The sequence below is a fragment of the Amblyomma mixtum genome, chromosome 3 (genome assembly GCF_055824585.1).
Source record: "Amblyomma mixtum isolate Tamu chromosome 3, ASM5582458v1, whole genome shotgun sequence".
In the NCBI taxonomy this organism is placed as follows: domain Eukaryota; kingdom Metazoa; phylum Arthropoda; class Arachnida; order Ixodida; family Ixodidae; genus Amblyomma; species Amblyomma mixtum.
This window is the reverse complement of record NC_143014.1, coordinates 256,809,195-256,833,761: the sequence shown is the minus strand read 5'-3', so window position 1 is coordinate 256,833,761 and position 24,567 is coordinate 256,809,195. Positions and strand designations below refer to the sequence as shown.

General features: G+C 50.7%; 1 protein-coding gene across 4 annotated transcripts in view; it reads right to left on the bottom strand.

Moving 5' to 3' along the window:
* Positions 1-24,567, bottom strand: part of LOC149354484 (uncharacterized) — a 78,995-nt gene that overhangs the window by 20,404 nt on the left and 34,024 nt on the right. For 3 of the 4 annotated variants that reach the window (XR_016291333.1, XR_016291334.1, XM_089583340.1), the window contains 3 exons: positions 17,528-17,788; positions 16,923-17,045; positions 13,492-13,626 (listed from right to left, as the gene is read on the bottom strand). Coding sequence is in view for 1 of the 4 variants with exons in the window: in XM_089583340.1 (XP_089439466.1) it covers positions 13,492-13,626; positions 16,923-17,045; positions 17,528-17,551 (282 nt within the window). In the remaining 3 variants the exon portion in view is untranslated. The remainder of the gene's footprint in view (positions 1-13,491; positions 13,627-16,922; positions 17,046-17,527; positions 17,789-24,567) is intronic. The other variant, XR_016291332.1, reaches the window with a different exon arrangement.

Here is a 24,567-nt window from a genome sequence, read left to right as displayed (position 1 = left end):
GACGGCTTGCTAGGCTTACTTTGTCACCGGATCTACGCGCGTGCTGCTCAGCCCATTCGACCCACGCAACGCCTGCGCTGCAGCTGTGTTCTCTTGTGAGTGTGCGAAAAGCCGTGTTGTTTGCGGACTCGCGCCCGTTGCGTTCGACTTCTGGTGCGTGCTGTAACTGCCGCCACGTCTACGCCGACGCTGCAGGTGCTTTTTTTGAGTTGCGAGTGTGACAAGCCGCATTGCGCGCGGACTGCTGCGTGCTGTCTCTGCCGTCACGCTTTGCTGTCTCTGCCTTCACGCTTTGCTGTTATGGCGGCCGCCCCCCCCCCCCCCCCCCCAGCGAAGCGGCAACAGCAGCCGGCCAATAATTTAGAAACGAACGTCAAGATATTAAAGGAGGTCGGTGAAGGCGTTTCTCGGCAAGAGATAATGAAAAAGTTTGGGCTCAAGCGTAGCACATTGAGTGACTATGTGAAAAACAAAGAAAAAATTCTCCAAGCATTTGACAGCAGGAAGTTCACCGGAGCAAGAAAAAGGCTCAGGATGACAGCACATCCGGCGTTAGCAAGTGCGTTGCTACGATGGATCGCAGATATGCGCAGCGGGCAACTTCCTTTGAGCGAGCCGCTGATCTGTCAGCAGGCTGAGAGATACGCAGCGAAAATGAACGTTGACTCTTTCAGTGCGTCTGAAGGATGGTTTGCGCGCTTCAAAGAAAGACATGGGTTGGTCTTCAGGAACGTATGCGGTGAGAATCACTGATTGGAAGTCGACCGAGCTTCCCCGATACCTGGCTCGTTACGAACCTGCCGACATCTTCAACGCCGATGAAACGGCACTTTTTTTCAAGGACTTGCCGAACAAAACGTCACGTTCAAGGGTGACCCGTGCGTTGGAGGCAAGAGGAGCAAAGAAAGGATAACTGGCAGCGGATTTGGCAGCGGAGGCACTGGACCGGCAACAACGCTTATTCTTTCATCTTGAATCGCAGACGCCTACTGCCCTGAGTGCTATCACCTGATAGTGTGGACCACCGGACTGTCGGGGCTGATTTCCGGCCAACAAAAGGACCCTGCATACCTGCGACATCATGTGGTACTGCATCACAGCACTGCTACGTCGCCTGGCTATAAAAGGACTGCAACATCGCCATCCTGGTCATTTGGTAGTGGAGGCAGTGGACCGGCAACAACGCTTATTCTTTCATCTTGAATCACAGGTTTGAGCTGTCATTTTTGTAACTTTTATATTGCACTGCCCTCTGCCCTGCCTCTGCTGCCGGTGACGTTTTTGATACAGGTAGTGCTTTGCGTGCTGTTTGCGACATGACAGAAATTGCTGACCTAAAGCGTGCATTCCAAAGGAACTGAGGGAGCTAAAAAATAGCCTAGAGTACATCAACAAAGACTACGAAGAAATGAAGCAAGAGTGCACTGAAATAAAAAAGGAAAATGCTGCACTTAAAGAACCTCATGAAGAATTGCTACAGGAGCTTGAAAATCTGAGAAAACAGGTGCACGACAACTCTGTTAGAGTAACTGAACAAGATCAGTATTCTAGGATCAAGAACATTGAAATAAAGGGTGTACCGTGTGAGGATAATGAAAACCTAGAAGAGCTGTTTGCTAAAGTGGGCGACGCAGTGGGTGAGCCTATAGATAGGCAGGATATCGAGGTGTGTCATCGTGTTCCTGTTTGGAACAACGCCGAAAGCAAGAAAATTGTTGCCGTTTTCAAGAGCCGTGCGAAACGAAACCAAGTGATTGACAAGGCACGTAGCAAGAAACTAAACACCGAAGACCTAGGATTTTCAAGCAAGGCATCGGTGTTTGTGAACGAACACCTTTGTCCTCAGCTTAAGTTTCTGCTAGGAAAGACTATCGCAAAAAAGAAGGCAATGAGCTGGCGTTTTGCATGGGAAAAGGCGGCAAAGTTTTCGTGCGGAAAATGGAGACATCTCGTGTGATCTGGATTTCATGCGAAGCTGATTTGGAAAAGATTGTGTAAGCACCTCTTGTGCTACTCAGTGCATCTTCTTTCCCCGTGCTGATGAACACACCGAAAAATATCGCTTGCCCGAAAGACAGTGCGCACCTTGCCTTTCTACATTTTAATGCGCAGTCTGCAAGGAACAAATATGATGAAGTAACAACATTTTTTGATGAATTTAGGTTCAAGTTTCATATCATAATGATAACCAAAACATGGTATAAAATGCAAGAAGAAGTGCTTTGTCTACCAGGCTACAGGAGTTTCTACCTAAACAGACCCTGCAGGCGTGGTGGGGAGTAATGCAGTTGATATCAGAACAGTTGCCATGCGTAGTGCTCCCCGACTTCACAGCTATTACTCCCGATTACGAGACTCTGACGCTACAATGCAAGCAATCTATATTTGTCGCTACTTATAGGCCGCCAGATGGGAGTACTGATTAATTTTTTGCCTACTTAGAAAGGCTCCTGAATTTCGCGTGTTTGAATAAACTGCACATTACCATCGGTGGTGACTGCAACATTAACATGCTTCAGCCTACTCTAAACTCGCAACGTATGTGTCCGCTTCTGGACACTTTTCATTGTTCAACCGTAATAACAGAGCCTACACGCATCACTTATCACTCTGAAAGTCTTCTTGACATATTCATCACAAATAACCCTGAAGGCTGTATCAAAGCCGGCGTTATAACGGCAGCTCTGGGTGATCATTTGCCTATTTTTATGCTTTTTAAGCCCGGTGAGCTATGTAAAAACTTCGAAAAGCCTTGTGAATCATTTTTAGTTCAAGAAATTAATGAAAAAACGCTTGAACATTTCCGAACTGCAGTTGAGGAAATTGACTTTACATCTGCGCTTGAGTGTACTACTGCTGATAATGCCTACGACATTTTCTTGGGTTTGCTTAAACGTGCTTACACAGATTGCTTTAAGTACAAATCTGTCAAAAAGCGCAAAAAATGTCGGAAACCGTGGCTCACTGACGAATGTATTAGAATGATTAGTGAAAAAAATGCGATGTATTTTCAGTTCTTGAAAACAAAAGACCCCAATGACTTCATATCATTTAAAAAATACAGAAACAGTGTAACAAAATTGTTACGCAATTCTAAACACGCTTATTTTGAAAATCTTTTTGATTGCGTTGAAACTCGGGGGGACGCTCTTTGGCGTGAATTAAATAAACTTTTAAATCGCAATACGCACGAAAGTGGAGACCTCGAAATTAGTGTCAATAGTCAAAGTTTTAAAGGAAGAGAACTAGCAAATAAGTTTAATGAATACTTTACGACTTTAGCGAACAGTAACCATGATGATAAAGCATCGTCCTACTTGGGTCTACTGAATGCCCACACTGCTTTTTTTGATCCAGTTACTCCAGATGAAGTGTATTCTATTTTTATGCCTTTGAGGAATAGCAAAGCGCGTGATATTGATGGCCTTCTTATCCGCCCCATAAAGTTTGTGCTCGAGCTCCTGGTACCTGCTCTCACACATATTTTCAATACCTGTTTGACTACTGGTGTTTTCCCACAAAAAATGTAGCTAGCCAGAGTCACTGTTCTGTTTAAGTCGGGAGACAAAAATGAGTTTTCAAATTATAGGCCTATTTCTGTGCTGCCTGTCATATCAAAAGGATTGGAAAAAGTCATCTGCAAAAAAGTTGTATCGTTCTGTGATAAGCATTCTATAATATCCATCCAGCAGTTTGGTTTCCGACAGGGTATGTGAACAGAACTGGCCCTTCTCACACAAAAGGAATTTATTATTAAAGGTTTCGAACAAAGAAAATTAACACTAGGTGCCTTTGTAGATTTCTCCAAGGCATTTGACAGAATTAACCACACAACCCTATTTTCTAAGCTTGAACATTACGGATTCCGTGGAATACCTCTTGCCCTTTTACAATCATATCTGTCCACAAGACAACAAAGCTTTTCACTAAAAGAGGAGTCGTCAGCTCTATGCAATATATCTTGTGGAGTGCCCCAAGGTAGTATATTAGGACCATTCTCTTTACTATCTATATAAATGACATAGTAACAATAAGCAACCAGGCACTCTTTGTAGTCTATGCCGATGACACAAGTTTCTTTACTCAGTCAGAGGACGTTAGTGAATTATCGTCTTTAGGTAATATTACATTTAGTAAACTGTTAGAATGGGGCAAAGTAAATTCATTAGAAATCAATACGAAAAAAACCAAGGCTGTCGTATTTCGACCTGTGCAAAAAATTCTTGATTACAGTATTTGTTTAAAGATAGGCCAAGAAAAAAATAGATACTGTACATGAGGTGAAAACCTTAGGTGTAGTATTTAATGAACATTTAAATCGTGATGCACATGTAACAAATGTGCTTCGCGACTTGTCCAAGGCCTGTGGCATTCTGTGCAGACTTCGTTACATTGTCCCACCTAACATAAAGCTAATGTTATATAATGCCTTATTTACCCCACACATCAATTACTGTAGCCTTGTTTGGGCAATGACATCAAAGGCGATCATACACCAGCTATTTTTAATGCAGAAGAAAGCAATCCGTCACATTGCAGGCTTACCGTATGATGGCCATACAACAGAGCTTTTCTCAACATATAATATAGTCCCTGCAGTACATCTATACAATTTAAACTTAAGTATGAAGTATAAAATCTCGTTGACAAAATCCAATACATGCTTTCTCTCGCTGTGCAATCTCAGACAATCTTTGGATGTTCCTTGCAACATAAGACACAGAAACATTTGGCTAGTCCCCTTTTCGCACACAAATAACGGTTTTAGTAGATTGGAACATCGCTTGCCAGTATTATAAAACACACTTCAAGGCACAGACATGGACACAAGAACAGCGTCAAGACCCGCACTCGTTAAATATATTTTAGGAATCTAACAGTATGAAGCAATAGATTAAGGATTGGCATTTGCATGTTGTAATTAAAGAAACATTTCTGTATAAATACATTTGTCTATGTTTCAGATTGCATTTTTGAAGTATGTACATGTTGTATAAATTTTTATGTATAGAGTTTTTATATATATATATGTGTGTGTGTGTGCTGACTAGGTATAATGCTTTCTGGTATACGCGCATAAAATATTATTTGATCGTATTTTGTGCTGTAGTGCGAGAACTTCTGCAGAAACTAATCTAAACATTGTGTGTACTGTAAAAACCCGAATATAATACGAGTTTTTTTTCCAAATTTTGTAATGTAAAATTACTACCTCGTATTATATGCGGATCCAAACAATTTTCGGCACATATTCTCAGTTTCAGTTTCGTTGCGCAGCGCTACCATCATCGATATTATTAGCGGAGGAAGCGCTATCTGGTGGTGGCGTCGATAGCCTTCCATCTTTTGTTGTTCCTGCGCCATTTTGTCGATGTTGAGTAGTGTAAGCGCTTGCTACGCTTGCATTGGAATTTCGCACGATGTCGGAGGCGCGAAGACAGTACTCAGCTGCCTTTAAAAGAAAGGTTATTCTCGTTGCCGAGACCAGTGGGAATTGTGCAGCTGGGCGGCAGTTCGGCGTCACTGAAGGCAGCGTTCGTGGCTGGAGGAAACAGAAAGAAGCCTTATTCGCATGCAGCGGCAAGAGAAAGAGTTTTCGGGGATGAAAAAGTAGAGTGTTTCCGGAGATTGAGCAGGATCTTGTCGCCTTCGTGCAAGAACAGCGTGCAGCGCACCTGGCAGTAAACATCGAGCTGCTCCAAGCTAAAGCGAGAGAGATTGCCACGGATAAAGGCATTCCGCGGAGTAACTTCAAGGCAAGCAAGCATTGGGTGTCTCGTTTTATGCGTCGCGCTGGATTTTCGTTGCGTCGGCGAACTTCCATCTCGCAGAAACTTCCCAAAAGTTACGAGGAACTGCTTGTGGCTTTCCAGCGACACGCAATATCGCTGCGGAAGTCTCGATTTCCAGCTCGGCCAAATCGGGAATGCAGACCAGACTCCTGTCTACCTTGACATGCCATCAGCGCTCACAGTGCACGAAAAAGGCGGTAAGCAGGTTTGTGTGCGGTCGACTGGAAACGAGAAAACGCGGGTGACCGTAATGCTGGCCAGCACTGCGGATGGCTGCAAGCTTCCGCCCTATATCGTATTTAAAAGGAAGGCGCTGCCCAAAGGTGAGAAGTTCCCGAAGAACGTTGTCGTCCGATGTCAGGACAAGGGTTGGATGGACGAAACTTTAGTGCTTGACTGGGTCAAGTCTGCGTGGTGCTGGCGGCCAGGAGCACTGCTGGGGCTTCGATCACTGCTCGTGTTGGATGCTTTCCGCTGCCACTTGGCCGATTCAGTGAAGAGGCTACTGCACGAATCATGCACCGAACTCGTCGTCATTCCGGGAGGGATGACATCCCAGCTACAACCGCTGGACGTTTGCCTAAATAAGCCATTTAAGGATGCCGTCAAGCGGTGTTACCTTGAGTGGATGAGGTCAGGAGACCCCGAAGTAACTCCTTCCGGGCGGCTGAAGCGGGCCTCTCCAGCGATCCTTTGTGGCTGGATCGCAGATGCTTGGGCCAGCATCCCCAAGGAGCTTGTAAGTCGCTCATTTAAGAAACGTGGTATCTCCAATGCACTCGACGGGACGGAAGATATGTCCGACAAGGGCCTTTCTGAAGAGAGTTCTGCGGACGACGACTGAACATGAAGAGCGCGAAGTGCAATGAAAATAAAGGCTTCCGAAAGATTTCCCTCGCTCGCATTATATGCGGATGAAAACTTTTTTTTCCATTTTTGCTACCTTCAAATTGCACCTCGTATTATATGTGGGTCCGTATTATATTTGGGTTTTTACGGTAATTTTTTGTGTGATTTGAAACCGCTGTACGCTGCCATCAAAGGGGGCAAGGGCCTTAGTCAAGCTGCTTAACTAGCAGCTTTCAGTCCTTGCCCTCACATTTTTTCTGTACCAGGATAAATGTGGAATAAAGTGAATGTGAACTGTGCTCCTCGCCACAAATATGTTGGGCACAGAGTGCCTACCACTTCTTGTGACAGGCAAAGCAAATCACCCTAGGTGCTTTAAGAATGTTCGCCGCCTGCCTGTAGAATACAAAGCTAACAGAAAGGCGTGGATGACCATGGATATTTTTCAAACCTGGCTGCGGCAGCTCGACCGCTGCTTCTCCGCCAAAAACCGCAAGTTTTTGTTTGTCGTGGACAACTGCAGCGCACACACCAATGTGACAGGGCTGGAATGCATCAAGCTTGCATTCCTGCCTCCAAACACGACAGCTGCTCTACAGCCGCTGGACCAGGGCATCATCCAGCACGTGAAGATGAAGTACAGACGGCATGTGATGGAAAGGATGCTGCTCTGCAAGGAGGCTGAGCAAGAATATGACATAACCCTCCTCAGCACGATCCACATCTTAGGCCATGTCTGGAGCAACACGTCGGCGGAGGTCATTGCGAACTCCTTCAGGCACAGCGGGTTTGACCGCCCTGACGACTGTGATGTAGATGTGCCTCCCGAGGACGCTGAAAGGTGTGGGAATCCTGGCTTCCCGCCGTCGCCTTTGCGCGGCTAGCCGGCCTCCCGCGTTGTTTCTCCTCTTTCCCTTGCTCCCGCCTCAGGCGGTGGAGAGGCGGCTGGGTGACTAATCACTGTCATTTAGCCACAGCTCCGCCCCGGCTCCCCAAGGGCCTTTGCCATTGGCGCCTTTTGGCGGGAATCCGGGACCCGTTTTGGCGGCCGCGCATCCCGCGACCGTCCGAGCGGGGCCCAGAGAGAGAGAGATCCCTCCGAGACAGCGTAAGGTGCGTACGCTACTGTTTTGTCCGTGCCGGCCTTTGCCGTTCGGACCAGTGCTTACTCGAGCTCGCCCGCACGTGTCCTCTGACCTGCAGCGGCTCGAGCCTGTCCAGCGGGGTCCAGCGACCTCCGACAGGCGTACCTTGCGTTTATTGCCCACTCTCTCTCGCAACCGGCCCAACGGCCGACACGAGAGAGGGATCACAGCACTGCCGCGGGGACATTCTCCTGCAGCGGCGTGTTAGCGGAGCGCATTACTCTGGTCGCTTCGTGCGCGCAGCGGAGCCTTGCTCCTCGCGTGCCCCCGGGACGGGGTGACAATTGAGTGTGTGTGTACTGCTGAAGGACGACGTGAATAAACGTCTCCTTTGTGAACTTGGAGGCCTATTTCTTTGCGGCGAATCGCTCTCCTCCCAGCGGAGGTTGAGTGCGCTGCATCGGTGTCCCAGTGTGTGTGTGGTGACGGCTGATCGGGGCCCTTGGCTCGCGCGAAGCTCGAACCCGCGGTGGGTGGTGGCCTGTGTCCACGTAGAAACCCACAACAGGCGCCCAACGTGCTAAGTCACTGGCGCTTACGCCTTTGACGGCACATTAGCCGAGCAGGTCGCCTTGACGATCACGCTTGCGCACCGTGTCTAACACCCCCAGCGGGGCACTCGGCAGCTACATGTCGGCTCCCTACGGAGTTGTAGCGTCGTTTGATCCGCTGGCTGCTGTTCCTTCGAATAGCTAGACACCGTGGTTGGCCGCGGCCCCCAGTGGGGTTCACGGCGAGACAACCCAAAATGTCGACCACGCGGCTTCCATTTGAGCTGTATCGGAAGCATCCTGCGCTGCATCCGCTGGTCGCATGCCTCAGCTGTGCAAGCTTTCCGCCCAGTGCGAAAGCAGTTCGTGTCACGCTGCCGCAACCGGCAGTTTCGAACAGCAGCAGCCGTGCCCCGCGAGCAGTCAATTCTGCTCTGGGAATGGCGAGGCGCTGGCCTGGTTCCCTGTGGAAACCACGCTGCTCATCGAACTAGGAGCCTTGCCTCCCTCGTTCGTGTAGCCCGCCCAAGCCTCCACTGAGGCAGGGGTGCAGTGCGCTCAGTTGGCTGATGCGGCTCCGCGAGCCTGCGGGTCGGCTGGCGCGCTGGGCTCTCCTGATACATCATTACGACTTTTCCGTGCAGTGTCGAAAGGGGAGCACAAACGTGGTAGCTGACGCGCTATCCCGTGCCCCACTCGCCAGCGGCGCCTTGACGCCTGTAGGCGGAGGGGTCGAAACAGCGGACGAGCCGCCGGGCGGCAAGGAGGGGGAGCCCGCAAACAGGCGAGCAGCGCTTCGCAAAGCGGACGAGAGGCAAAGCTCTTCGTGAGCGCCTCGGAGGTGCCGACGCGAACGGAAATTTTGGCTGCAAACCTGAGTGGGGACGAGACCATGCTCCCCTCGGGGATGACTGGAATCGTTTTCAGCCGTAAGAGCTACTGAAAGCCCAGCAAAATGACCCCTTTTGTCGCGAGGTGAGCGACGGTCTCAGGGAGACGGAGCGCCGTGACGCTACTTGTATTGTAGCGGGCACAGGGGGGCAGAAGCCAGCGTGTGTCGCGGCGAACCCCGGGGAGTCATATTTGCTGGACCATGACGGGCTCGTGCTGAAGTACATAGCCACCGATGACGAGTCCATCGACCCGTTCTAGGTGGTTATCCCCAAAAGTCTAAGAGGCGCACTTTTGCGATTCTCTCATGACGAACCACTGGCCGGTCATCTGAGTGACTCCAGAGTTTTTGCAAAACTGAGTCAATCGGTGACGTGGCCCGGCATGAAGCGTGACATTATCCGCTATTGCCGTTCCTGCCATGTCTGTCAAGCGGTGAAGTCACGGGGTGGCAAGCCGCCTGGAATGATGAAACCGATTGACAGTGTGCGTCCGTGGCAGATGGCCACCTGCGATTTGATGGGGCCTTTCCCCAGGAGCAAGCAGGGGTTCATTGACCTGAAGGCCTACGCGTCACGGTCTGATGAGCTTGCGCCGGTACCCATTGGTATCAAAGGCAAGTGTAAAGGCACAACTGGTGCTGCGGAACGCAAGCGTACAGAGCACCGGTACAATCTGAGGCGACGGTCACCGGTGTGATTGATGCCGGACGGCGGACTTTTCCGCAACCGAAGGCACGCAGCCTCAGCTAGCTGGCGAGCTTTCTTGTCAGGCCCTACCCAGGTGAAGCACGGTGTTTTTTTCTGTTGTTGTTTTGGCAGCATGCTCAGTTCCAGCCTTGTGTGTTTTTCAGTTTATTTATTTGTTTGCTTGAGTCAGTTTCTAGCCACTTTCGTTTCCTGCTTGCTCGTCTGTTTTTGTCTAACGTACCGAGATGTACATAGGCAAACTTCAGCCCGCTCGTGCTTGCTCTTATCTTCTAGAAGCAAAAGATTAGGTGTCGTTTGTACAGCGCGCCTTTTTCTCATTTCCGGCCCGACTGTGGGTGGTTGGCTCGTTAAGGAGCCGTGTGTCGCGGTGCGCGGGTTTTGTGCAGCCCGTACGGAGGGGAAGTTGGCGGGGCGTTTGGGGCGATGGGGGGCGGAAACTGCACCCTTTGACCCTTGCCGCGGCGCCTCTGGACGCTTCTGATCAGGGGATCGTTGCCGCCGACCAGCGTCCGCGCACTTGCCGGTGTATGCGTGGTTGTGGCTGTGACTGTGTGCGCGCGTAACCATGAGCCAAGGCGACGCCTGTGAGTTGTGCCGTTGTGTCCTTCTGCGTGAGCGCGAGGATGAGAAGGACCCCTCGCTGTGGACAAGGTTACACATCTGGACGCCGCCGAACGTCCTCGCCCGTTTCAGCCGGCGTGAAAGGGGCCCTGCAATAACTTTCTTGTGCCCGAACGTGATGTCGTGTCCAAGGGCGCGAGGTCAGTGCTCTGCCGCGGCCCCGTCGTCATCAACGCACCCTACATCAACGGAAAGAAGACCGCCATCAGTCGTCGGCCCTCCCAGCCCGTTCAACTTGAAGCCTGCGAGCGGTGAGTCGCCGACAGGCCCATTGGGCCGCGCCACCGAACTTTGGGACTGTCACCCACTTGTCACATAGTTGTACAGTTGAATTCACATCGTCTTGGGTACCGTGTATATTATCTGCAAGCTGTTTTGATTTACTGAAGCGTATGCCAGTGTTTGTTTGCCTTGTTTTCCCTTTGTTTTCTTACGTTGTTCTGGCTGGAACTGAAGTGTAGCTAGTTTTTTTTTTGTGTGTGTATTGATTTCTTTATTTTGGAACTGAAGTGTAGTTTTTTTTTGTGTATTGATTTCTTTATTTTGGCCGCGTGCTTTGCCGATGGGTAGGAGGGCATTTAAGGAGAGGGGGATGTGGGAATCCTGGCTTCCCGCCGTCGCCTTTGCGCGGCTAGCCGGCCTCCCGCGTTGTTTCTCCTCTTTCCCTTGCTCCCGCCTCAGGCGGCGGAGAGGCGGCTGGGTGACTAATCACTGTCATGCTGTCATTTAGCCACAGCTCCGCCCCGGCTCCCCAAGGGCCTTTGCCATTGGCGCCTTTTGGCGGGAATCCGGGACCTGTTTTGGCGGCCGCGCATCCCGCGACCGTCCGAGCGGGGCCCAGAGAGAGAGAGATCCCTCCGAGACAGCGTAAGGTGCGTACGCTACTGTTTTGTCCGTGCCGGCCTTTGCCGTTCGGACCAGTGCTTACTCGAGCTCGCCCGCACGTGTCCTCTGACCTGCAGCGGCTCGAGCCTGTCCAGCGGGGTCCAGCGACCTCCGACAGGCGTACCTTGCGTTGATTGCCCACTCTCTCTCGCAACCGGCCCAACGGTCGACACGAGAGAGAGATCACAGCACTGCCGCGGGGACATTCTCCTGCAGCGGCGTGCTAGCGGCGTGCATTACTCGAGTCGCTTCGTGCGCGCAGCGGAGCCGTGCCCTCGCGCGCCCCCGGGACGGGGTGACTATTGAGTGTGTGTGTACCTGCTGAAGGACGACGTGAATAAACGTCCCCTTTGTGAACTTGGAGGCCTATTTCTTTGCGGTGAATCGCTCTCCTCCCAGCGGAGGTTGAGTGCACTGCATCGGTGGTGACGGCTGATCGGGGCCCTTGGCTCGCGCGAAGCTCGAACCCGCGGTGGGTGGTGGCTTGTGTCCACGTAGAAACCCACAAAGGATGGGTGACGAAGCGACGGATGACAGGAGGTTGGAGTTTCTCCTGCCTGCTTATGTCCAGCTTGCCGACTGCATAGCCATTGACGATGGTGTTGCTGTGGCTGGCCAGCTGACTGACGATGACATCATATCGGAAGTGCTCGGCATGGAGGAGAATGAGTGTTCCGATGATGACAATCTAGATCAGCCGCCGCGACGTCGCACTGTGCAGGAGGCCGCCGAGGCTCTCGCCGTTCTAGAGGAATTCTGCGTAGAATCCCGTGACAGTGAGCGTGCGAACCATCACCTGATGGGGTTGAGAAAGATCGTTGTAGCGCAGATTCCGGCGACGAAACAAACGAAAATAACGCAGTTTTTCAAGCAATAAAGGTATGTTCATGCTGCGTACATTTGTTTCTCGTTTTCTTGGTACATTCGATAATCCGGAATTTGGTTAACTCGGACATTTTTCCCAGTCCTGTGAGATCCGGGTTAACGAGGTTTTACTGTAAAAAGAAAGAGCGCCTTGAAATGAGGAAGCATCGTTGCCTTAGCATTACTCCAATGCGGGTCCCGAACTTTCTCTCTTCTCTTCCAATTCAGGGTAGGCACGATCCTTCTGTGTAGACACTTGCTTCGTGCTAGAGACGTGGACTGGGGTTCTAAGCAAACAGACCGCTCTTTCCCCACGAAGAGAGCTCCTGAATGGCTCCAGGAACTCTCTTTTGAATGCATCCCACGATGTCCGGGAGCCCTCGTGATTCTTGTATCCCATTTACTCGGGATAGTATGAAAAGGGGACAGTGCCTGTGAACAAAACGAAATACTTTACCTCTTTGCTTTCAGCTGCAATATGCAGCTAGCCTGATTCGTGGTTGAGGCCAAAAGATCTTCCGAAGCGCACATTTCTAAACCATTTCTGAATGGCTATCTAGCTGGAGAATAGAAATGTACGCTATATATGTATTCGCGTTTCATTCCGTCCTGACTGTACATTCCGAACACACCATCGAGAATAATGCGTATCTTCACTTCCTAACCTTGTGAAATGAGTTATGTAGGTCCCCCAGTCTAGCAGCTCCAATTATTCTTCGGAGTCTTGCTGCAGTAGCCCTTGGAAGCTTGGCAGCTCCTTGGGCTGCTGGAGCAACACTGGCCATATCTAATTGAGTGGTTGCGTCTTTGGTGCGATACCAAGTAAGCCACCCTGCATCTTCACCAGACGCCACGTTCTCGTGACAAAACCAACCATGGACCTGTAGACTGATGTGGCACTGACACGAACCCTTTATTGGGTTCACTTGCGATCACAGAGAATTGAGAACCTCAGCGGCGGCGATAGACAGAAGATTGTTCAGTGGTTCTCGAAGAACAGCATCGCCGCCGCTCCCAGCACAGATTAATTTAAAGACGCCATCGAATATTCGTGGTAAGGGGTATGGAAGAACGACAGTCATCCATAACAGCGTGGAACTGAGAGTGACTACAATTTTTCAAAAGCGTTCTGGTCCCTTCTTACCTAGCAAATAAAGTGATCAGTCCCAGTGCTGCCGGAGATAAAGCACGAAATTTGAGGCCAGGGACGGCTACGGCGGCCCACAAGAATTCGCCAACGCACCTTCTGCAGCTGTGGACGCTCAAGGTCTCGGGATGCTCCAGGCTCTATTGAGTTGAACTGTGCGCATTGAAGAGCTGGAGTAGCTGCTGTGGCCGGTGTACGTTGGCGCTGACACTGCTGTCCCTTTGCGGGCGCCTAAAAAGGAGCCAGAGTGAATCGGGACATTTCTGTGAAAATCCTGGTGTCCCCAATCAGATTGCAAATTGCCACATATTTAAAAAAACAATTTCTCCTGCTTAACAAGCAATCTGTTCCCACCGCAACTCAAGGAACTATTCTCAGGCCCCCTCCACGGCAATGTTTTCGTTTTTTAATACCGCGTAACGAATCAACAACACGGAGAGAACACAAACGTTGTGTTTTTTGTGTAGTGCACTTCTGCGTTATTTCCTTCTGTAAGTAAACCAAGCAGTAAAAATTTGTGCATGGCTTTTTTGATTGAAATGACTGCGGACTTCTATCGTACATACAGGGCCTTAAGGATGACATTTGTTGCTCTGCAGGGCCATAACCGCAGGAACTGATGGAGACTGGATGGTGCAATCCCATGGCGTAATAGTCCTTGCCAGATCTTGCGAGGATAACAACGATGATATCTAAGACTGACCGGTTATGGGGGCAGAAATCCTATTGTTTCAAGCCTATTTCTCATTCCTGCATCGTTGACGCCCCAACGCCGTTGTGGCTCGTGTCCTGCTTGCTCCGAGCAGGACAAATGGCAATGAGCTCTTATGCAATACTGAGGGCAAGTTGCACCCATTAAACATGATGCCAGATATTGGCGAGGGTGGTTGCAGTGGGTTCCATGGTGAGTTTCATGAAAATCCACCTTCAAAACGCAATAAAAGACCAAAATGTGAGGCAGAGCGTCTGCCGCCGCACACTGAGTTCTAGTCCAGTTTTCCTGTGCATCTAGAGAGGATTCCGCTGTGTGAATGAAGATAATGTAAAGGGGAAGCTGCCTTTGGCTGGCTGCGAGACCCTATGGCCATCATTTGTAGTCGACGTATGCCAGCAAGAACGGAGGCACCATTAATGGTAGACAGTCAATTTCTTGTCCCAGTTAGCAAGTCTGGCAAAGCTATTTGCATATACCGAACTACTAGGGAGAGGGCTTTGCACCTTTTAAGCTTGGCATGGAAGGAGCATAAGGGTTAGACTCCCTCAATTAGAAAATACTTCAATGGGGGCCTGAAAAGGAGCCAGAGTTTGTCAGAATGATTCCATAAAAATCTCGTCTCCATTAACATTTCAAGTTTCACCAAATTCCAACTGCCCATTTTTCCTTCTTAGTAATCAAACATTTCGCAACTGATCTCACAGGATCCTTCTCAGGCCGTATCCACGGCAATGCTTTATGTTCTTTAATGCCCTGGAAAAAAATGGACATCACAGAGAGCCCACAAGCTCTGTGTTTTTAGTATCGTGCTCAGTTGCGTCATTGTCATTAACACGCATATTTTATTTTTTATTGGCCCTTTATCCACGTATTTATTTCATGTTACAAATTCATAAGGCCAGATAACTTAATCTTATCTTTATTGGGGGGTTAAGGACTGCATTGAAATATTCCTTCTTATTGAATGGTATTTAGCCAGTACCACCTAGGCAGTATTTTGGCGCTGCTACAATACAACACACTTTTCGAGCGATATTTCTGTGAAGATTAAAAACTGCATGACAAAGAAAGCCTCTACATGGCTTTGTATGATGCGTGGAGGCAGAGTGTGTCTTGGAATCAAGGTCTGAACGCTCGATAAAGGAGGTAGTACAAAGAATGGCTCTGTAGGGCCTTTGTACCTAGGTTTGCTATACCGTTATACTTTTTCTTGTGAAGCTGTTCTCCGCAAGTACACCGCGTTCCGTTTAAGAACCTTATAAACATAGAGTAATTATTTGCCCGCATAATGAGCACACTCCAGACTTCGGCTGTCAGGAGGTAAAATGTATTTTTTCTTCAACCAATAAATTCACCCATTTCATTTAGCGGCAATCTGTTGATATTGATATATGAATGTTTTCAGGCAGCCTTTCTTGAACGCTGAAATAGCTGTGAAATACTATAAGGCACCTAATGGTGTAAGTCAAAATACTGTCCAACATATTCGACGAAAGAGCTAGTCTGAGTGTTCCGCAAAAAGTCCTAGAGCCAATACAAACCACTCCTCGGAACAGCGGGTTTCTGTTTGATCGGCGATTGCAATAACTTCACGAAGTTCAGATTATTGCCTAAAGTTGTTTTTTTGTTCTATAGTGTACACTAGCTGTTCTTTCTTCACGCGACAGTAGGACCGGCTACGCGAGTTAAACGTACGACTCTGTGTTAAAAGTTGACCTCACTCCTGGCAGAGGAACCATGTTGGAGAATGCGGTTCACTTTATTAATAAGGTAAGTCGTACAAGACAACGTATTTATTGCGGTAGCTACATTCTGTCCCATCCTTACTGCTTGAAAAATTCTCTCACTATTTTACCCCACGTAACTGGATTCAATCTACACATGTTGTTTACAATCTTAGCAATTCTGGGGATCCTAACGTGACCAAAATACACAGTAAGGTGTTATGACGAACGACGCATTACTTCATATCATATTTTGTCCACCTTCACGTGTAGCGTGCTCTTTTTTTGCGTGGTGGAATAATACGTCTATAACATCTTTAAACACCAACAGGCCCAAAGCAAAGGCTGATCGATCCTATTCGTTTTTGAGTCACTACTAAAACATAAATAAAGATAAAACAACTTTCCCGGGAAAAGCTGTTACAGTTCAGCTTTGCACAGGCATATTTGGCTACAACTTTCAATACCTGCAGTGAATTCATTTACGTGAACTCATATATTTAAAGAAATGAGCCAGTGTAAAACCACTCCATAGTGTTTTCTTCCTGTTGGACTGCATGACAAAATAATAAACACAGGCTAACCGGATGTTATTGCCAGGATAATGAAGTTATATCACCTAGAGACCACAATTATCTTTGTCTGTTGTCCACCAATAGCGAACTCCGCGTAAATCTTTGGGGGTATTTTAAAGTTGCAATTTTGAGAAAACAAGAGAGTGCAGCAAGATTCTGCGAGAAAATGGCAGTCATTGTTATATTTTTTTAGAACTGCGTTGTGCCCACAAAGAATTGAAACACTCAGCAATGCCGATGGAAATGAGATTGCACTGCGGTTGCCGAGGTCCAAAATCGCCACCGCTCTCTAATGCGCTTAATTTAAAGACAGCAGCGTGCATTCTCGAAAGGGCCATGGAAGACCGACAGTCATCTATATCAGCGTGGAACCGAATGTCATAATTTTTCAAAAGCAATCTGGTACCTTCTTACCTAGCAAATAAAGTAATCAGCCCCAGGGCTGCCTGAGATAAAGCCTGATATTTGAGGTCAGAGACGGCCACGGCGGCCCACGAGAATTCACCAACGCACCTTCTCCAGCGGAGGATGCTCAAGGTCTTGGGATGCTCCAGGCTCTATGGAGTTGAATTGTGTGCATTGTAGAGCTGGAGTAGCTGCTGTGGCCCGTGTAGGATGGCGCTGAAACTGCTGTCCCTTTACGGGGGCATGGAAAGGAGGCAGAGCAATCAAGGATAATTCTTTGAAAATCTTCTCCCCAATCGGATCCCAATTCTCACATATTTCCAAAAACATATTTTTCCTGCTTAACAAGCAGTCTTTCCCACCGTAACTCAAGGAAGAATTCTCAGGCCCCCTCCACAGCAATGGTTTTTGTTCTATAATACCCTGAATGAATTGACAACACAGAGAAAACACAAATGCTGTGTTCTTAGTATAGTGCTCTGCTGTGTTACTTCCTTCTCTAATCAAACCAAGCAGTAAAAATTTGCGTATGGCTTCTTTGACTACAAAGACTGTGGACTTCTATCATACATACAGGGTCTTAAGGATAACATTTACTTTGTTCTGTACATGGATAACTGCAGTAATTGTTCGGGATTGGACGGTGACATCCCATCGCGTAATGGTCCTTGCCAGAACTTGGGAGGATAAGAACGATGTTATCTATGACTTACCAATTGTGGGGCCAGAACTCCCATTGTTTCAAGCCCATTGTATCTTCCTCCGTCGCTGATGCCCCGAGGCTGCTCTCAATTCCCTCCATTTTTCACCACCAGCGACGGCGGTGAGCTGGGTTTGCTCAGACCTGCTTGCTGGAGCTTCAAAGCCAAGTACAAAAGGCAGTGAGCTCTTCTGCAATTCTGAGCCCAACTGCGCCCATCAAACTGGATGCCAGATGTTGGCGAGGGGGCCGGCAGGTAGTTCAATGGGGAGTTCTGCGAAAAAACGCAAAACAGAAAAATGTGCGGCAGATCTCCAAACGCCGCGCGTTTAGTTCTAGACTGCTTTCCGTGTGCCCCTATAGGGATTTCGGCTAGGCACACGAAGATACTGTAATGGGGAAGCCGCCTTTGGCTGACTCCGAGAATCTGTAGCCAACATTCGTAGTTGGTGGTCACCATTAGCCGCGGCGGCACCAATAAAGGCTGACAGTCAATTCCTAGTCCCAGCTAGCAAGTGTGGAAAAACTATATAGACCCTCTAGCGATAAAGCTTTCCACCTTTTAAGTAAGGAAGGAACACAAGAAGGATTAGTTCCCCTATATTAGAGATTTGTGTAACGGACTTTTGCAGTGTGAACAAAACAAAACAAATTTCAGCTTTGTCGAGCGTATGCAAGAGTAAGCCCCAAAGCGCCTTATAATCGAGAGAACGCTGCAGTTTTCGCTGCTCCAATAGGAGGCTCGTCGTTCGGGCAACAGGAGCAGAGATAACAATATCTGCAGGGTTCGCTGGAGGGCGCTCCTGCTCTACGGAGGCCTGGGTATGAGCGGACCGAGTTTCTTAAGATCGGTTTACAAAATCCATGCTGTTTTATTCCCCATCCCAATTCTCATAACTTATTCTCATTGAGTTCCTATAACCCAACCCCCATGTTTGGCCAGGTAAGACCAAGCTAGTGTCGCGGTGGCCACTACACAGGACTGGTTCTGTACCGCATCCCCTCTCTGGAAATCTGATGTCTGTTCCCAGGAAGCCTGTAGTCCACGCTAGGAGCCTGCACTATCCACAAGAAACACCCACAACGCTCATGTCCGCAGCACTCCGCTATCTCGGCGGCTGCCCATCTGCCCACCGTCACCTTCGATTCACAACCCTACCCAATCACCACTAAATCTCGCCCTCCATATTGTGCGCTCACAAACTGCCCGCTGTACATTACGTGCCAGAAGCACTCACTATAACCAAGACTCTTATGTCTATCCTCCTTCACTCACAAGAAGACTACGCAACAGCAGAACGAAAAGGTGACGGCGAAATCAAATTTAAAGCCACAGTGGGAAAGGCAGCTGGCCTCCAGAAACACGTGCTACCCGTCCCCTCCGCACCCACCATCTTTGCTGGGAGGCTACCCACCCTCAAAACAGCACTCCCGACACACCTCCGCCTATCTACACCATCCAGAAATATTATGTCATGCATCTGAAGCCTCGCCTTAGAGCGAAAGCGTCAAACTAATCAAGTATAAATGTGAGCGTTAGTGTCACGTGACATGAGCCATTAGTCCTTAATTTTTCTATTGTGTTTATTCATTCAGCGGCTATTGAATAGTTCTAAGCCTTTAAATGGGCCAATTCCTATCTTTTTCAACCACGGTAGGACCGTTAGCTTAATATTGTAGCGTGCAACGCCAAAAAGAACACCCGCGCAGAGACGAAAAACCTGCGGCGGTCCCCTAGTGGTTCGAGCGCGCGCGAGAGAGCCAACTAACTTCTTCCTCTTCTAGCGCATGCGCTACTTCTGTCTCTTCTTCGAATGCATGTATCACTGCCCCCCTCTTCTGCAGCATCGACACGATGCGGCTGGGAGTGAAAAGTCAGCGAAAGGGTAGAACACAGCTGCAGTGGACCGCAGTTCAGTCAGGTAGCCGGTCGTGGTAAGGCTTCATGCGAACAACGTGTACGACTTCAGTTCGGTGCGACCGGCGCGATGAACAAGCTGTCGGGGCGGGAGCAACTGCATAAGTCACATCACTGATGCGGCGCACTACTTCGTAAGGGCCGAAGTATCGGCGCAGCAGCTTTTCAGAGAGCCCGCGGCGACGAACAGGTATCCAAATCCACACAAGGTCGCCGGGAGCATAACTGACGAAACGGCGTCCACAGTTGTACTTAGTGGCGTCAGCCTCCTGTTGACGGTGGATGCGCAGGCGGGCCAGTTGACGCGCTTCCTCAGCACGCTGAACGAAGGTATCTACGTCGATGTCAGCGTCAGAGTCGCAGTAAGGGTCGACGGGCAACATAGCATCCAACGGAGTGGTCACCTGGCGACCGAAGACAAGCTGAAAGGGGGTCAGTCGGGTTGTTTCCTGCAGGGCGGTGTTGTATGCAAACGTTACGTACGGCAGAATGGCGTCCCAAGTTCGATGCTCGACGTCAACGTACATTGATAGCATGTCGGCTAGTGTGCGGTTGAGTCGCTCTACCAACCCGTTTGTCTGCGGGTGATACGCCGTAGCACGTCGGTGGCTCGTGTGCGTCAGAGTCATCACGGACTGGGTTAAGCGGGCCGTGAAAGCAGTTCCCCGGTCAGTAACAACAACGGCGGGTGCTCCATGACGCAAGACAATGTTGTGGACGAAGAACTGCGCCACTTCAGCAGCAGTGCCTTTGGCAAGAGACGTGGTCTCAGCGTACCGTGTGAGGTAGTCAGTCGCAACGACTATCCAACGCTTTCCAGACGAAGACTTCGGAAATGGGCCAAGGAGGTCCATGCCCACTTGATGGAAAGGGGTCTTCGGTGGATCGACGGGGTGAAGAAATCCGGCCGGTTTCAATGGAGGAGTCTTCCGACGTTGGCATTCACGGCATGTTTTGACGTAGGCCCGCACCGATGGGAGTAACCTGGGCCAATAATACTTTTGTCTAATCCGCGCGAGTGTACGGCTGACTCCAAGGTGGCCGGCGGATGGTGCATCATGACAGGCACTCAAGATCTCAGACCGCAGCTGTGATGGTACGACAAGTAGGAACACTTCTTCGCTGTTGGCAAAGTTGCGCTTGTAGAGAACACCAGACCGTAAAGTGAAGGTGTGAAGCCCTCAAAGAAAAACACGCGGAATGGGAGCTTCACTGCCTTCGAGGTAATCGATGAGCGGCGCCAACTCCGTGTCCGCCCTCTGAAGCTGCGCCATTTGGGTGGTACTAACAGAGCCCAGGAAAGGAAAATCATCGGTGGTTTCTTCGGTATTGATTGGGATAGGCGCGCGCGACAGACAATCCGCATCCTGATGCTTGCGGCCAGACTTGTAAACTACTGTTAAGTCGTATTCTTGCAAGCGTAAGCTCCATCTAGCCAAGCGTCCTGAGGGGTCTTTGAGGCTCGCCAGCCAGCATAAGGAGTGGTGGTCGCTTACCACACGGAAGGGTCGTCCGTAGAGGTACGGTCGGAACTTGCAGATGGCCCATATCACTGCAAGACATTCTTTCTCCGTCGTAGAATAATTGGTCTCGGAGCGCGTAAGTGTCCGACTAGCATAACTGATGACCCGTTCTGCACCGTCTTGCCACTGGATCAGTACTGCACCAAGGCCAACATTGCTGGCGTCAGTGTGAATGTCCGTGGCAGCATGCTCGTCGAAATGGCCGAGTATCGGAGTGCTTTGCAGACGGCTGCGAAGCTCGACAAATGCAGCCTCTTCGTCGGTCCCCCACAGGAAGGGCGTGTCGTCACGGGTCAGTGCGTTCAGCGGTTCCGCGATTTTCGAGAAATCTTGAATAAAGCGCCTATAATAGGAGCACAGGCCTAAAAACCGGCGAACGGCCTTCTTGTCAGTTGGGCGTGGAAAACCTGAGACGGCAGCAGTCTTGTCAGGGTCCGGGCGAACACCTCGTGCGCTGACAACGTGACCAAGAAAGCGAAGTTCCTCAAAGCCAAAATGGCATTTCTCGGCTTTGATGGTGAGTTGCGCGGATTTGAGCGCTTGTAGCACAATGCGCAACCGCTCCAAGTGTTGGTCAAAGGTGGGCGAAAATATAACGACATCGTCCAGGTACACCAGGCAGGACTGCCATTTCAAGCCGGAGAGGACAGTGTCCATCATGCGTTGGAAAGTAACCGGTGCTGAGCACAGACCAAATAGGAGCACTTTAAACTCATAGAGGCCGTCAGGCGTCACGAAAGCTGTCTTCTCCCGGTCTCTCTCGTCCACTTCGATTTGCCAGTACCCGCTTTTAAGATCCAATGACGAGAAGTATCTGGCGTTCCGCAATCGGTCGAGCGCGTCATCTATCCTGGGCAGCGGGTAAACGTCCTTTTTGGTCACGCTGTTAAGTTTCCTGTAGTCCACGCAGAAACGCAGAGTATTGTCCTTCTTTTTGACAAGAACCACAGGCAATGCCCACGGACTGGTGGACGGCTGAATGACATCGTCTGCAAGCATCTCGGCAACCTGATTCTGAATGGCTTCTCTCTCCACCGGGGAAACACGATATGGGCGCTGGCAGACGGGTCGCGTAGTCTCGTCAGTGATGATACGATGCTTGGCGAGTGGAGTTCGGCCGACCTTCGAGCACGTAGCGAAACAGTCCGCAAATTCTGCCAAGAGGGCCGACAGAAGATCCCTCTGAACCGACGGCAGGCAGGATTTATTCTGACTGACTGAAGAACGTGATGTGGGCCAGCATACTCCGGAGAGGGTCCTCCCACGGTGCACAAACCTGGAAGCTCAGCAACGTCGTGGAGGAAGGCAATAGTCATGCCTTTGGCCAGGTGCTGATATTCGTTGGCAAAGTTAGTCAGGAGGACGTGGGTGCGGCCGTCACGTAGTTGGACGAGACCTCTTGCAACGGCAAGTCCCCGCTTAAGCAGCAGTGGACTATGGCTGTCCGCTAGGCCCTCGTAGTCATGAAAGAGGTCGTTCCGCACGAGCACCAGAACACTGCACCGCGGCGGCACCGTGACGTCGTTCTCGACAATGCGCAGAGCGTTGCTGCAGGGATCGCGGGAGTCAAAGCGCGCCACGGCCTGTTTGGTCGAGAACGTGACACGTGCCTCCTGAAAGTCAATCACAGCGCCGTTCGACTGCAGGAAGTCGATCCCCAGAATCAAGTCTCTGGAACACTCGGGGAGTACGACAAATTCACCAACGTACGCAAAACCACTAATCCCAACTCTAGCCGTGCACTTGCCCACAGGGGAAATTAGGTGGCCACCAGCGGTGCGAATGGGGGTCCCCGTCCACGGTGTCAGAACCTTCTTAAGTTCTCCAGCGAAGGCACGGCTCATAACAGAGTAATCAGCACCGGTATCGAGCAGCGCGGTAATGTCAGTGCCATCAATTGTCACACGCAAATCGGATGCAGCGTATCTGATACTGTCGCTGCCTCTCTCTGTCCGGGTATCGTCGGCTCGAGGGTTCCGCGATGGAGGATCTTGACACGTCCCGACGTCAGCGGCCTTGCCTCCAGAGGTCGCTGGTGTTAGTTTTCCCGACGCGGACTCGGCGAGCGACGGCCAGCAGAGCTACTCTGGCGGCCAGGGCTGGAAGAGCGATAACGGAGAGGCGAAGGGGAACGGGACTCGCGCCTTCCAGAGTAGGCAGGGTTCTGGCGTGCCCAGAGATGCTGTGCAATCTCATGCGGTCGTTCGCCGTTCTGAGGGCAGGGTGCGTCGGGATGGAAACCGCGAAGGCCCACTTGGCGGTACGGACAGGCGCGGTAGAGGTGACCAGGCTCCCCACAGTGGTAGCAGAGAGGCCTGCGGTCCGGTGTACGCCACAAATCCGACTTGCGAGGGCGTGGCCCAGCTGTAGCAGATGCGGTTGCAGAATACGTGGCGATGTTACTCACGGAGGTCGACGGGGTCACACCGTAGCCAGGCACGCTTGCGTGACATGTGCCGATGTTGCTCACGCCAGGCGTTGGGGTAATGGGACCGTAGCCTGTCGTGCGACGTACAACAGATGCGTACATGGGTCGGTCATCGAACCGGGATGGCGCTTCGGGGACAGGAGGTGCCTGCGCAGCCTGTCGCACCTCGTCCCTGACAACTTCGGACAGCGCTGCCAGCGGCGCAGGTGCAACCTGAGGCAGATGGATCCGTTGCAGTTCCTCCCGGACAACGGAGCGAATTAGTTCATGCAAGGTGTCTGCATTGCCGCCGAGACACGACGAAAAGCCTTCGGGCACCATGCAGTTGATGTCCCGGTTGTACTGGCGGGCCCGTTGTTGCAGCGTCGTCTCCATCGTGGTCGCCTCGGTTAGAAATTCCGCCACCGTGCGGGGTGGGCTGCGCACGAGGCCCGCGAACAGCTCCTGCTTAACCCCACGCATGAGATGGCGCAGCTTCTTCTCCTCTGTCATGTTGGGGTCGGCGCGCTTGAAAAGACGGGTCATGTCTTCGGTGTACATGCGCACGCTTTCGTTCGTGCGCTGATTTCGGGAGTGCAGCGCAGCTTCGGCCTTCTCCCGGCGGTCAGCGTTGGGGAACGTAGCCAGGAGACTCCGGCAAAACGTCTCCCAGGTGGGAAGTGTAGCCTCGTGGTTTTCAAACCACGTCCGAGCAGACTCTTCCAGGGCAAAATAGACGTTATTCAGCTTGCGCTCGTCGCACCAGCCGTTGTAGCGTGCGACCCGCTCGAACGTCTCCAGCCAGTCCTCAGCGTCTTCGAACACGTCACCGTGAAAAGATGGCGGTGTTCGCGGTGGGTGGCAAAGGATCGGCGCCAGGGGCCTGGTGTCAGCGGCCATGGCAGTTGGACTCGACGGTAGAGGCTGGATCGGCGGCTGGGTCCTGGTGTCAGTGGCCATGTCAGTTGGACTCGGCGGTCGAGGCTGCGTCGTCCTTGTTGGCGGGGGAAGGGGCCCAAATTCAAGCGACTCTCCGCGGAGACGGCGGCTGGGTCGCTGGTGAACCGGTGCGAGGTCCGTAGTGACGCTGTACGGAGTTTGCAGGTCGGGAAGCGTACCCAGCACTGCTCCACCAAACTGTAGCGTGCAACGCCAAAAAGAACACCCGCGCAGAGACGAAAAACCTGCGGCGGTCCCCTAGTGGT